At 35.6% G+C, this 14,609-nt stretch overlaps 1 protein-coding gene across 2 annotated transcripts in view; it reads left to right on the plus strand.

Annotated features, from left to right (window-relative positions):
* Positions 1-14,609, plus strand: part of LOC102679190 — a 106,564-nt gene that overhangs the window by 17,190 nt on the left and 74,765 nt on the right. For both annotated transcript variants that reach the window (XM_031508714.1, XM_031508715.1), the window contains exon 2: positions 9,078-9,190. In XM_031508714.1, the coding sequence (XP_031364574.1) occupies positions 9,078-9,190 (113 nt within the window). The remainder of the gene's footprint in view (positions 1-9,077; positions 9,191-14,609) is intronic.

Raw genomic sequence — 14,609 nt, forward strand, 5'->3', positions numbered from 1 at the left:
GAAAACCCTTAAACCATTAATATTCTTTTTTATCTCGAGAAATTACCGATTGAGGAAAAGAAATCTAAAGCATTTTCTCTATTTCGATCGTTCTTCAGCACACTAAAAGAGAGAGATTCATCTCGATTTCGAAACGAACCTCGAGGAAAGGGATTGATTGGCGGTCGGTCAGGGATCAAGAAAACCTTAAATTAATATTCTTTTTTTACCCCTTGAGAAAGTATCAATGAGGAAGAGAAATCTAAAGAAATCTAAGGAATTTTCTTTATTTCTGCATTTCGATGGCCAGGGATCGAAAAAATCCTTAAACTGTTAATATTCTTTTTTATCTTGAGAAATCATCGATCGAGGAAGAGAAATCTAAAGAAATCTAAGGAATTTTCTTTATTTCTGCATTTCGATGGCCAGGGATCGAAAAAATCCTTAAACTGTTAATATTCTTTTTTATCTTGAGAAATCATCGATCGAGGAAGAGAAATCTAAAGAAATCTAAGGAATTTTCTCTATTTCTGCATNATGATGGCCAGGGATCGAGAAAACCCTTAAATCATTAATATTCTTTTTCATCCCTTAAGAAATCATCGATCGAGGAAGAGAAATCTAAAGAAATCTAAGGAATTTTCTCTATTTCTGCATTTAGATAGCCAGGGAGCGAGAAAACCCTTAAATTAATATTCTTTTTTACCCTTGAGAAATCATCGATCGAGGAAGCGAAATCTAAAGAAATCTAAGGAATTTCCTCTATTTCTGCATTATGATGGCCAGGGATCGAGAAAACCCTTAAATCATTCATATTCTTTTTCATCCCTTAAGAAATCATCGATCGAGGAAGCGAAATCTAAAGAAATCTAAGGAATTTCCTCTATTTCTGCATTATGATGGCCAGGGATCGAGAAAACCCTTAAATCATTCATATTCTTTTTCATCCCTTAAGAAATCATCGATCGAGGAAGCGAAATCTAAAGAAATCTAAGGAATTTCCTCTATTTCTGCATTATGATGGCCAGGGATCGAGAAAACCCTTAAATCATTCATATTCTTTTTCATCCCTTAAGAAATCATCGATCGAGGAAGCGAAATCTAAAGAAATCTAAGGAATTTCCTCTATTTCTGCATTATGATGGCCAGGGATCGAGAAAACCCTTAAATCATTCATATTCTTTTTCATCCCTTAAGAAATCATCGATCGAGGAAGCGAAATCTAAAGAAATCTAAGGAATTTCCTCTATTTCTGCATTATGATGGCCAGGGATCGAGAAAACCCTTAAATCATTCATATTCTTTTTCATCCCTTAAGAAATCATCGATCGAGGAAGCGAAATCTAAAGAAATCTAAGGAATTTCCTCTATTTCTGCATTATGATGGCCAGGGATCGAGAAAACCCTTAAATCATTCATATTCTTTTTCATCCCTTAAGAAATCATCGATCGAGGAAGCGAAATCTAAAGAAATCTAAGGAATTTCCTCTATTTCTGCATTATGATGGCCAGGGATCGAGAAAACCCTTAAATCATTCATATTCTTTTTCATCCCTTAAGAAATCATCGATCGAGGAAGCGAAATCTAAAGAAATCTAAGGAATTTCCTCTATTTCTGCATTATGATGGCCAGGGATCGAGAAAACCCTTAAATCATTCATATTCTTTTTCATCCCTTAAGAAATCATCGATCGAGGAAGCGAAATCTAAAGAAATCTAAGGAATTTCCTCTATTTCTGCATTATGATGGCCAGGGATCGAGAAAACCCTTAAATCATTCATATTCTTTTTCATCCCTTAAGAAATCATCGATCGAGGAAGCGAAATCTAAAGAAATCTAAGGAATTTCCTCTATTTCTGCATTATGATGGCCAGGGATCGAGAAAACCCTTAAATCATTCATATTCTTTTTCATCCCTTAAGAAATCATCGATCGAGGAAGCGAAATCTAAAGAAATCTAAGGAATTTCCTCTATTTCTGCATTATGATGGCCAGGGATCGAGAAAACCCTTAAATCATTCATATTCTTTTTCATCCCTTAAGAAATCATCGATCGAGGAAGAGAAATCTAAAGAAATCTAAGGAATTTTCTCTATTTCTGCATTTAGATAGCCAGGGATCGAGAAAACCCTTAAATTAATATTCTTTTTTACCCTTGAGAAATCATCGATCGAGAAATCTAAAGGATTTTCTTCATTTCGATCATCCATGATCGATTTCTCCAGCGCACTAAAAGAGAGAGATTCATCTAGATTTCGAAACAAACTCCGAGGAAAGGGGTTGATTGGCGATCGGTCAGGGATCAAGAAAACCTTAAATTAATATTCTTTTTTACCCCTTGAGAAATCATCGATCAAGAAAGAGAAATCTAAAGAAATCTAAAAATCTAAAGGAATTTTCTCTATTTCTGCATTTTGATAACTAGGAATCGAGAAAACCCTTAAACTATTAATATTCTTTTTTACCCTTGAGAAATCATCGATCGAGGAAATCTAAAGGATTTTCTATTTCTATATCATTTCGATCATCCACGATCGTTCTCCAGCGCACTAAAAAAGAGAGATTCATCTCGATTTCGGAACGAACCCCGCCACTCGAGCATGGACTCGAGGAAAGGGGTTGGCTGGCGGTCGGCCAGGGATCGAGAAAAGCCTCGCCATCCTTCGACCGGCCTGTTATTGTGCATCGTCTGTGTATACTGCGCTCGACATGCATATGGATGCGTGGATGAATGGACAATCTTCCGCTACGACGCGGAAGGATGTAGAGAGATTCCCCGGTGATCGTCGCCTTTGAGGGGCCTCTGTTCTTCGAAGAAGAGGGCGTATCGATATTTGAAAAATATTTGCTTAGACAGAGAAAAGGTGGATGAAAATTTCGCAGGATGAGCCACGTGGATACGTGAATATTTTAATAACTCGAGAGCAGCACCCAGACGTATACATACAAAAATGGTTCGTTTCGCGTACAATCCTTTTGTCGCAAAGAAAAATAATAAGAGACGAAGAAAGAACGTTTTTCCTTTTCGTACAAACGTCCCTCTTTCTTTCCTCTCCATCTATATTATTCGTAGATTATTATTTTCAGGAAAAAAGGGAAGAATTTCTCCGTATGAACGAATCGAAATTACGCGCGATAATCGAAATCCAAAATCTTTTCTGGAAGCTACGAGAGGATACAACAATATGTCTTTTCACGATCGTTCGTTCGAGTTGAGGGGCGGATCGGGGAACAAAATCGCCTGCAACGGGACGTAAATGGAGGGAACGACGACGGTTTCCAAGTGACCCGTTGCATTCGAGTTGCTTGCTCTCCGACCAACGGCGCGAGTGTACAAACCGGAAGCGAGAAGGAGAAGGTATTCACCGGGAAAATGGAAACGTCGCTTTGAAATAGAGAGTGGAGGGGAGGGCGATAAAGAGAGAGGAGCCTCGTGGTAAATGCGCGTTCTTCACCACTCGAGGAACGGATCCCTGAAAACATCGTTCGAAAAACGAGACTTCGTTCGTCTCTTCGAACGAGTCTGAAGGGAATCAGAGTTAGTTTCTAATTTTTTTCGTGCTTCTTTTCGTGTTTTTGTTGGTGTGATCGAGTCGGGGAGAAGGAATTCGTCCCCTTGGATCTGGAGACTTTGCTCTTGTTGATGGAAAAGACTTGCAAAATTGATTTTTCTTCAGATGGATTTTGATACGTGCGAGGAGATCCAAGCAATCTTTCCTTATCTCGCTATTTTCTTCCAAACTTTTCTCTCCGAAAAATAAAATCTCTCGATACGAAATAAATATTTTTGGCGTGCAAATAATCTTCCTCTTCTTTGTAACTTTCGAATTCGGATTACCAGCTCTTCAATTTCGAGCAATATGGCTGTTTATTCTTTGCATTCCAGCTTAGGAAATCACCTGAGCTATCGAGATGGTTTGTGTAAGAGAGAGAACGTGGAAAAAGTCGTAGCAAGATTTAAAAGGGGAAATTTTAATTTGAAAGAAAAATCGAGACAAATGATATCGATGAGATCTTGAATTTGGTAAAGAAAGGGGAAAGAAACTGTTTGCACAGTTAATAAAACAAATCAACTCGTAAGCTTGACTCGTATTTTGCTTGGCATATCTTCCATGTAATAAGCTGTTTTTTTTCCAGAAATTAACGAATTTAGAATATTATTCCTGCAGCCGATGCGAGATATCTTAATCTCTTTCGAAAAGAAGATTCTATCTATATGAGAATCTTGAAAATGAGCTTGAAAATTCCAAGATACGAACTCTGTCTCCCTAATTTTTCCTTCAACGGAGGATTCCTCGACCTTCCCCAATGAAGTCTTCGCTTATTTATTCCGGGCGAATTGAAACTCTTCTCCCTTCTCGAACGCTTGGAAACGGGTTAAACTCTCGTCTCCTGGTCTTTTCTCCCCTTTGTTCGAGAACCAAGCGGGAGAAAGATTTGCACGTGCGCGTAAATAGAGAACAGAGAACGTCGTCGTCGTCTCGAAATTCAACGACTCTCTCGTGGCGATGCACGTGCGGCTGCGGTTCTGTAATCTGGTGCACCGTTCTCAAGGAAGGAAGGAAGGAAGGAAGGAAGGAAACGGAGGCGTTCCACCGCGTCTGGAAACGTCGAATCGATATTTGTTCAGCCCTCGCCCCAAAAGACGGGAGCGCGGCTCTCAGCCCACTCACAGCGTTACGCTTTCTCGCGACCGGATTAGCATCGAGGGCGCGATGCTTGTTTTCGCGAGACGCGGCGCTGCTCCTTTTCCAGATCACCGTCAACTCGCGTGTCTCGATTCCTTTTTCTTTCTTTTTTTTTTTTTTTTTTTTTGTTAATCTTCGGCCGAGAAAATTAATTATTCATTATTAAAATTAATTATTAATTGTTATTTCGATCTCGAGAATTTCGATCCTGTTTCTCGAAAGTGATTTTTTTGGCGGGAGTAACATTTTTGAGTCCGAATTTTTTTTTTTCTTTTTTGTTAATCTTGATTGATTTTTGGTGTGAGTTATGCTTTTGCATCCAAATTTTTTTTTTTTTTTGTTAATTTTCGGTTGAGAAAATTAATTATTCATTATTAAAATTAATTATTAATTGTTATTTCGATCTCGAGAATTTCGATCCTGTTTCTCGAAAGTGATTTTTTTGGCGTGGGTAACAGGTTTGAGTCCGAATTTTTTTTTTCTTTTTTGTTAATCTTGATTGATTTTTGGTGTGAGTTATGCTTTTGCATCCAAATTTTTTTCTTTTGTTAATCTTCGGTTGAGAAAATTAATTATTCATTATTAAAATTAATTATTAATTGTTATTTCGATCTCGAGAATTTCGATCCTGTTTCTCGAAAGTGATTTTTTTGGCGTGAGTAACATGTTTAAGTCCGAATTTTTTTTTTTCTTTTTTGTTAATCTTGATTGATTTTTGGTGTGAGTTATGCTTTTGTATCCAAATTTTTTTTTTTTTTTAATCTTTGGTCGAGAAAATTAATTGCTCGTTCGATCTCGAGAATTTCAATCTTGTTTCTTGAAATTGATTTTTGGTGTGAGTTATGCTTTTGCCATTCAAATTTTTTTTTTTGTTAATCTTCGGCTAAATTAATTGCTTCGATCTCGAAAATTTCAATCTTGTTTCTCAAAGTTGATTTTTAAAGCGAGTAACATTTTTGAGTCCAAATTTTTTTTTTTTGTTAATCTTCGACCGAGCAAATTAATTGCTTCGATCTCAAGAATTCAATCTTGTTTCTCAAAATTGATTTTTGGCGCGAGTAATGCTTTTGCATCCAAATTTTTTTTTTTTTTTGTTAATTTTCGGTTAAGAAAATTAATTGCTCGAGAATTTCAATTCTATTTCTCGATATTGATTTTTGGCACAAGTAATGCTTTAGCGTTCGAATTTTTTTTTTATTTTGTTAATCTTCGGCCAAGAAAATTAATTATTCGTTTGATCTCGAGAATTTCAATCCTGTTTCTCGAAAGTGATTTTTGGCACAAGTAATGCTTTAGCGTTCGAATTTTTTTTTTTTTTTTTTTTTGTTAATCTTCCGCCGAGCAAATTAATTGTCACGAATAATGTTTTTGCGAATTTTTTTTTTTTGTTAATCTTCGATCGAGTAAATTAATTGCTCGAATATTTCAATCCTATTTCTCGAAGTTGATTTTTGGCACAAGTAACACTTTTGCATCCAAATTTTTTTTTTTTTATTTTGTTAATCGTCAGCCGAACAAATTAATTATTACTTCGATCTCGAGAATTTCAATTCTTGAAGTTGATTTTTAACGCGAATACTTTTACGTTCGAATTTTTTTTTTTTTTTTGGTTTGTGGAAGTTAATTTCGCAAGTAATTGATAGTATTGGAAAGATTGGTCTCTAATGCGGAAGAAACGTCTATTTTCACACGCATTTTTGTTTCTGGTATTTGTCACACATACTAATCCAATTGTGACAGAGAAAAAGAGGCAATAAAACGACGATCTATATCTAAATACTCTCGATGCATTAACGATAGTTTCAATTTATAAATGTACGTTACAGAATTTAAAGTTCACTGAAATTTTATTTGTGATTTTATTATCGAACTTTGCCAGCAGCATCACTATTTCATAGTTGCTACCTATTTCTTTTCTCTTCGATACACTTTAAATATTTTCTAAACAGATACGCGCGATTGCGTATAATTAAATATATTCATTCAGCTAAATCCGTACATTTTATTTATTATATTTTCACTGCCCGGTCAACAATGTAATTTTATATTCAAAATTTTAGTCGAGATAAATATCTCAATTTTCAGATGACTATTCTAATAACAACTTTATAAATAAAAATAATTTTTACGATTTTTCAATATTCGAATTATACCTTTTCCACTACTTCGTCAAAATTGTCAACGAATTTAAAATTATCTAATATTATATTGTGTCCAAAATTGGATAGCAAAACCTTCTCTTCATTAATGAAACAATATATTAAATTTTTGGTGAAAGTTTGAAATTGATTTATCCGAGAAAATTTTTAGAGAAACTCCAAAGAGTTTTTCTACGTTGTAATATATATCGTGAATCCATACAGAAAAGCAAGCGATGGACGTCTTAATCCCCCTCCCCCTCTCATTATCGATCGTGAGAATCGAGTATCGCAGCTGTTATTTCCCCCATTAATCTGGCGGATTAACAGGCTTATCGACAAAATGATCTGTTCCGTGTAATAAGCGTAGGCGTAGTGGAAGACGCGGTCAGGATTCAGTCGGATAATTTATCGAAGGTTTATTACCGACCGAGTCGCTGCGTCAAGCTTAAACTTAAAACTCGCGTCGCTCTGGAAATAATCCAGTTTGGGCTCGCGTAAAACTTTCGTTACGTAAACAAGTCCACTTTATGAATTTCTCTCTCCATTGTAATTTATAACAAGGGAGAGCAAGCAAGCAACCGAGGGATACTTAGAATTAAATAAATAAGTAAATACTTAGAAATAAATAAGTTAATAGATTAGAATTAAATAAGTATTACCTCTCGTTTCGATCCATTTTCCTTTTCCATTTCATTTCGTTTGATTCAGAGAATTCTCTCGACGTTTCGGCCGAGATGATTTCGAAATTAGGCAATTAATTTGCACAGGTCTGTCCCCGGGGCGCGGGTCGATCGCCTCTTGGGCGCACGTATTCGGCCCCTTGACGGCCCCCTGAGTGGGTGGCAACCAGTAATGCGTAACGCACAGTCCGGACACGTTTCGAGTAATTAAGCGCGGGGACATAATAATTCGCGTGACAGGTGCACCGAACTTTTAGATGTCCTGCATTTTCCTGTTGAATTTCGACCAGACACTGGTCAGAGACACGAGGAGCGCTATGTTAATTTGCAATCTTTTCTCGATATCCTTTTTCAATTCCTTTCAAACCTTTTTCGCTCCAACAGACATTCGGTGTTTTCTTACTTAATTTAAAATGATTTCAAATTAAAGCAATAAAACTTTTGTATTTTAATATTTTATGTATCTTTGCATACAAAGAAAGAACATTTATCGAATTTATCTTTTTTATCGCATAATTATTTTTTTCGAGAATTTCATTAATGAATTTATCAGTTTATTTTAATAGTTCATTTATATTCCAAGATACTTGAGAAGAAGAGTACAAATTGTATATATTTTTCGATTCTATCTGTTTGGAATTTTCTGTGTCTTCTGCGATATCTTCGCTTGAACCATTCACTATCTATTATTCTTATTTTTTACTTATACCTCTTATTTCATCTCCATCTTCATCGTTGCTTTCTTTATCATTAATTTGTTTACGCATGAAAGTAATTTCGTTATTCATTAACAAAAAATCAAACTCATATTTCATACTTACAAAACTTTGAAAAATAATATTTCTATTCCCACGACTGTTAAACTCGAACAAACGCCTAAGATATCTAATTTGAGATCTCAAAAAAATTCTAAGATAACATATTATACAATAAACAGCTTAGAAATATTCACGATATTCCAAAAAATCAAAGGCGAATAGATATTGTCTATTCATGAAACCGTTGGAGGGCAAAGGGTTAAAAAGTTCATCCACTCGGAACGAGATGATAGATAAGATACCACCCTTTAAAAATATTCCGCACGGATTATTCCATCGCCGATAATATTCCCCTCTTTCGTGAAATTTCACCGGAAATAGCCCCGCTATTTCCATAATTCCGCCCTGAATAAAATTTCCACCAACTCCTCATTTTCACTCCTCGGCAAAGTTTCTCTCTGCGACAATTTCTCTCTCAGATTTTCCACCCTCGTGTAACGGATACAGAGAAAAAGAATCTTAGATCCAAGGACGATACCTCGGCGAGAATTATCGATCGATGATCGAATCGGCCAGGCTGTTGCGGATAATTGACGAGGCTTCCATTATTCTTATCGTCGCCGATCTTACATTCCACATCGGTTTCGAGACGTTTTAATCGCATACGTATCAAAATTTCACTTATTCGATCGTAGGATTGCATTTCAATCTTTTCCACATTTTTAATTTTTTGTATAATTTTTATGTAGTTTATAATAATTATTGCAAATTGAACGGTCGTCTGATCGTCTCTTTTTACTTATCTTTATTTTTTATTTTCTCTTTTCCAGAGGCCGAGTGCTGCGTTGGCGAGGCAACGGGCGAGGCGTGCTGGGAGCCTTGTTACTGCGTCCTCCTCCAGGATGAACAGACCCTCACGGCTTACAGGAGCGAGGACATGGCGGTGAGTACGCTCCCTTCTTTTATATCCTTTAGTTCGGCTCGATCGCGAAAAGTCTGCCCAATTCGACCGGATCAGCCGCTAGGTTTTCTTTCTTTCTTTCCTCGTTCCTTCTTCGTCGCGCGAGAGAATCGTTTCTTACAAAAATTCGCGAATTTCGTGAATTCGTTGCAATTTTCTTTAAACACAGGATTTTGCATTTCTTGTTCCGTAGCGTGTCAAGTGGATAGAAAATTTTATAGGAAATAGATAAAAATAAAACGTGGGATGAATAAATTAGATGATTCGAAGAATGATATTTCTTTCGTTGTAGTTGGTCAAGGATATTATTTTATAGTTCCTTTTTATATCAATTTTCCAATATTGGTTTCGAGATATTTTAATCGCGTATCCCCTTCCTTCCCTCAAAATTTTATCTTATTCGATCGTTGGATTGCATTTTAATATAATTTATTTAATATAATTTATAATAATTATTACAAATTGAATTATATAGCCACAAATTTGCGTTCAATCATGTAATAGAATATTAAATTTAATTGCATTACTTACTAATAGAATCTTGTAAAATTCACACATAGTTTAACAATTGAAGAACGAAGAGGACTCGAGCGCGTATTCCCCTCCTTCTCTTTATTCGATCGTAGAGTTTAATTCTTTTTTTTATATAATTTATAATAATTATTACGAATTGAATTATATCATATTAATTTATACGTACATATATCTTTTTAGAAGCCACAAATTTGCGTTAAATCATAGAAATAATAGAAATTTATTATTATTAAATAATTATTAAATTATTAAATAGTAAAGTAATGAATATTAAAGTAATAGAATATTAAATATATATATAAATAAATAAATATATATATATATATAATAAATAAATATATAATTATAAAGTATTGAATATTAAAGTAATAGAATATAAATTCAATTACTTATTAATAGAGTCTTGTAAAACTTGAACTCATACATAGTTTTAACAATTGAAGAACGAAGAATTCGACAAAAATCGAGCGCGTATTCCCCTCCTACCCTTAAAATTTCACCTTATTCGATCGTAGGATTGCATTTGAATCCTTTTTTTTAATATAATTTATAATAATTATTACAAATTGAATTATATCATATTAATTTATACATACATATATCTTTTTAGAAGCCACAAATTTGCGTTAAATCATAGAAATAATAGAATATTAAATAGTAAAGTAATGAATATTAAAATAATATAATATTAATATTAAATCAATATTTACAAAAAAATTTAATATTAATAAAATAATTAATATCAAATTCAATTGCACTATCTACTAATAAAATCTTGTAAAACTCTCACATAGTTTAACAATTGAAAAACAAAGAGAATAAAACTCGAGCACGTTACGCCTCTAGTCAAGAAGACGAAAGTGAGAACGAGATAGAAACTGAATTCAGCGCTCGTCACAGCCTAGTACACCTAGTATCCGATGATAAAACAGCGCAACGTGTAAAAACGGAATCGTACGAATTCCCTGATTCGTGGCGCGGCGGTTAATTGGCGAGTCACTCGAGAGCGAATTATCAGAATAAGGGGAGGAGGACAGAATAGTAATAGTAGTAGTAGTAGTAGTAGTCGTAATCGGAAAGTTGTACACTGGGGAGAAGGCAAACAAACGGCGGTCAGGCCGTTTGGTCTCTCGGTTGCCTCGCCTCGGCTTTTATCGCGTTCACGCGTCGCGTAGAGGTGGAGGGGAGGGAGGCGAGTCGTTGTGGCGCGTCGTTGCGTTTGATCGCGCGCTCGGAATGGCAAAGGGCTGGCCACCAGCCCTCTAATTCGATTAGAAAGTTTGTATCCCCCCCTCGCGTCCCTTTGAAGACTTTCTATTTCTGTTGTGCTCGATCGAAATTGCATTAAATCCAAGTTCCTTCGCCTATTTTGAGGGAGTTATTATTAAAAGGAGAGAGGGGTTTTTTGAATTTTTTTTTCTTTTGCGACAGAAAGAAAGGAACGATAATTTAATCTGTAGATTTTTCTAGGGGAGGAAAAAGGAGGGAAAAGAAGGTATATAGGAGGATTATTATATTTCTCGAGCGCGCCAGTGGATATTTTCACGCGTCGACGTGAATTCTCCGCTTCCGGTCACGCGATCGAGAGGACGTCCTCCTCTATTAAACCGCGTTCGCGTTATCGCGAAGGGAATATCGTAGTGGAGAAAGAAGGATCTAGAAAGAAAGAGAGAAGCCTAATCGAAGCTCTTCCGCTCTGAACTTTTCAACCGCTCTCAGACACGCGAGAGCTTTCTATGGAAGCTTAAGCTAATAACTTTCCGCCAGAGTTGCTTCCCACTGTCGTCTCTCTCTCTCTCTCTTTTTTCCCTTTACTTTCTTTACTGCAGTTTTAGAAGTTTCTTCTTCCTTTGATCGCGCGAAATAGCGCCGTAAAAAAAGTGGACGTGGATTCTTCTTCTCTCTCGAGTCTCATCTTTGGATCATCGTTGTTACTGCGACGTTATCGAGGAGAGGAAATATTCGAGTGAATTGCGCGCGAAGTTAAAGCGGTTTGTCCAGGCTAAAAATTGTATTGGATTCTTTTTTCTTTCCCGTGGATGGGAAAAAGAGGGAAAAGAAATGTGTGGAAGGATCGCGAGGTAACTTTTGTCTCTCGTGTTTGGCGACAATTCCATTCCACGAATAACCGTCTCGTTGACACATTTTACCCCCTAGTTTTATTTACCCCCTGTCCAGTCGGCTATTTTGCTCGCGCATAGTTGTCAGTGAAAGGTTGGGAGGAAGGTTGGGGAGGGCGGGGGACGAGGTCTTTCTTGTTCCGGGGATCCATTTTGGTCGACTCGGTTCCTCCTCCTCCTCCTCCTCCATCCCGATCGTCGACCTCTTTTTCTACCGTCCCCGAGAATTCTACTTGTTACATTGCTTTCAACCGCGTCCCCTACCCGAGATTAGCTAATTTTAAAAGTCCAACGGGGAATCTACTTCTTCGAGGCAATTATCCCGAGTCGTCTCGTTGTCAGTCCTCGATTTCGCGCCAGTCTTCTAGTCTTCGTCTTTTCGTGTGAATCGTGTTTGTGTATACAGGTGTATATGTGGTTATATAGAATTAATTTTGCGATGGATACTCGATGGGGCGAGAAACTTGTGTGAAATCGGTACGTCGGTGAAGAAGCTTTAAGGTGAGAATACTTTGAGCGTATTTTTTGTGAATGAGAGTAAGTCGAAAGATTATTGTAATTGGAAAGAGAAAAAAATTTTCTAAAGCTCGTTTTGCTTTCGTTTCTATTGCTATTTTGCCAATAAATTTTACGAATTTATCAATTCTTTTCTAAAAGAAATGTTTTTTTAAAAATCAGATTCTGCCATTCAGAAAATTCCGAGGAAACTGTAGTAAAATTAATTTTGTGATGGAAGAGCGTATGTTAACGAAGCTTTAAGCTTTAAGAAAGTCCAGTTGAGAATAATTTTTATCGAAAAAGGAACTCTCTTAAAAATTTTACCATTTTGTCTTCATAATATTTTGGTAAAATTTTTCGAATTTACCGATTCTTTCATAGAAGAAATATTTTTTAAAAAATTCAGAAAATTCCAAGAAAACGATAGTAAAATTAATTTTGCGAGATGAAGATCGTGTGAAATGTGAAGAATTTTTCAAAAAACCACTTTACCATTTTGTTTTCATCCTCATAATATTTTGGTAAAATTTTATAAATTTACCAATTCTTTCGTGAAGAAATATTTTTTAAAAAATTCAGAAAATTTCGAGAAAACGATAGTAAAATTAATTTTGCGAGATGAAGATGTGAAATGTGAAGAATTTTTCAAAAAATCATTTTACTATTTTGTTTTTCTCTTCATAATATTTTGCTAAAATTTTTCGAATTTACCGATTCTTTCATAGAAGAAATATTTTTTAAAAAATTCAGAAAATTCCAAGAAAACGATAGTAAAATTAATTTTGCGAGATGAAGATCGTGTGAAATGTGAAGACCTTTTTCAAAAAACCACTTTACTACTTTATTTTTGTCTTCACAATATTTTGCTAAAATTTTTCGAATTTACCAATTCTTTCCTAGAAGAAATATTTTTTTAAAAATCACATTAAGAATAATATTCTATTATTCAGAAAATTCCAAGGAAACGATAGTAAAATTACAAAAAAACCACTTTATCACTTTACTTTCTCATAATATTTTGCTAAAATTTTACAAATTTATTCCTCGAGAGGAGATATTTTTTAAAGATATTCTTCACCGATAGAAATCACGGACTATTACTATATTCACGTACATGCATACATGAAATTTCGAGGAAACGAGGAGAGTTCCACACTCGAACTCGTTCCATCGATCCGCGCCCGTTTCCGTTCGCTGGAACGACTTCGCCTATTCCCGGATGTGTAAGTAGTAGCCATTACCACAGCGTTTCAAATCCCATCCAACGGGGAGCACCGCGAGAGCCACGACTCGTTCAATTTATTCCTACACCCTCCGCGAGTATAATACATAATAATAACCGTCCCGGAGGTTCGAGTGTTTTTTCTTCTTCTTCTTCTTCTTCTTCTTTCTTTTCCTCGAAAGGAAAAAAATATTCGCCTCGTTACGCGGTATCAATGACGGGATGTCGATACGGAGACGGTTTAACGACGAATTTCCCTTCAATTTCTGGGGGGATGTTTCTCCGTCGATAATGGGAGAAGATGGTGGATAATTCGAGCGATGCTGATGGAAGGAAAAATATTATATTTTATTTTTACTCCATCGTAGAATCTTTTTGCGTGCAATAATATGCAAATAGATGACTGAGTTTAAAAATTTAGAGTAAAGTTACTTTGAATTTTATTTATTTATTGAAAGGTTTATTCGTATAATTATTATCGTCATGTTTCGAAGAATAAATTATCGATGATGTGATTCACCCAAGTAACTTAAAATTAAATTTTTAATTAAATTTTCCCCCTCACTGGCGCCAATGGTATGAAGAATTTATTGTAATAGAAACTGAGATGAAGAATAATCAAGTGGATGATATAGAAAGGAGATCTTAGGTGTTTTTTATCCACGAATTTATTATTTGGAAAGATTTTCGAAATAGGAAGAATTACACGCTACGTTATTTTATTTAATCTTCAGCTTTACAATGGAATGATATTTTCCACATGCATATATATATATATATATATATATATANCTTGAAGATCTTGCAGCACGGTGGAACGTGGAACGAATGCGACAGCTTACAGTTGTATTTGCTTTGTGGCTCGTTTTCAAGCAATCCTCTTGAACTAAGCAAATCCACGGCCAAGCCCTTGAGTAACTCCGCGATACGCGCATCGGATTAGTTGATTTTAATCTCACAAAGCGGCCGACAATGGATTGCGGCATGGAGTTCGGTTTATTCGACGCCGTGGAAATACAGTGGCTCG

The sequence above is a fragment of the Apis dorsata genome, unplaced genomic scaffold (genome assembly GCF_000469605.1).
Source record: "Apis dorsata unplaced genomic scaffold, Apis dorsata 1.3 scaffold_98, whole genome shotgun sequence".
Taxonomy (NCBI): domain Eukaryota; kingdom Metazoa; phylum Arthropoda; class Insecta; order Hymenoptera; family Apidae; genus Apis; species Apis dorsata.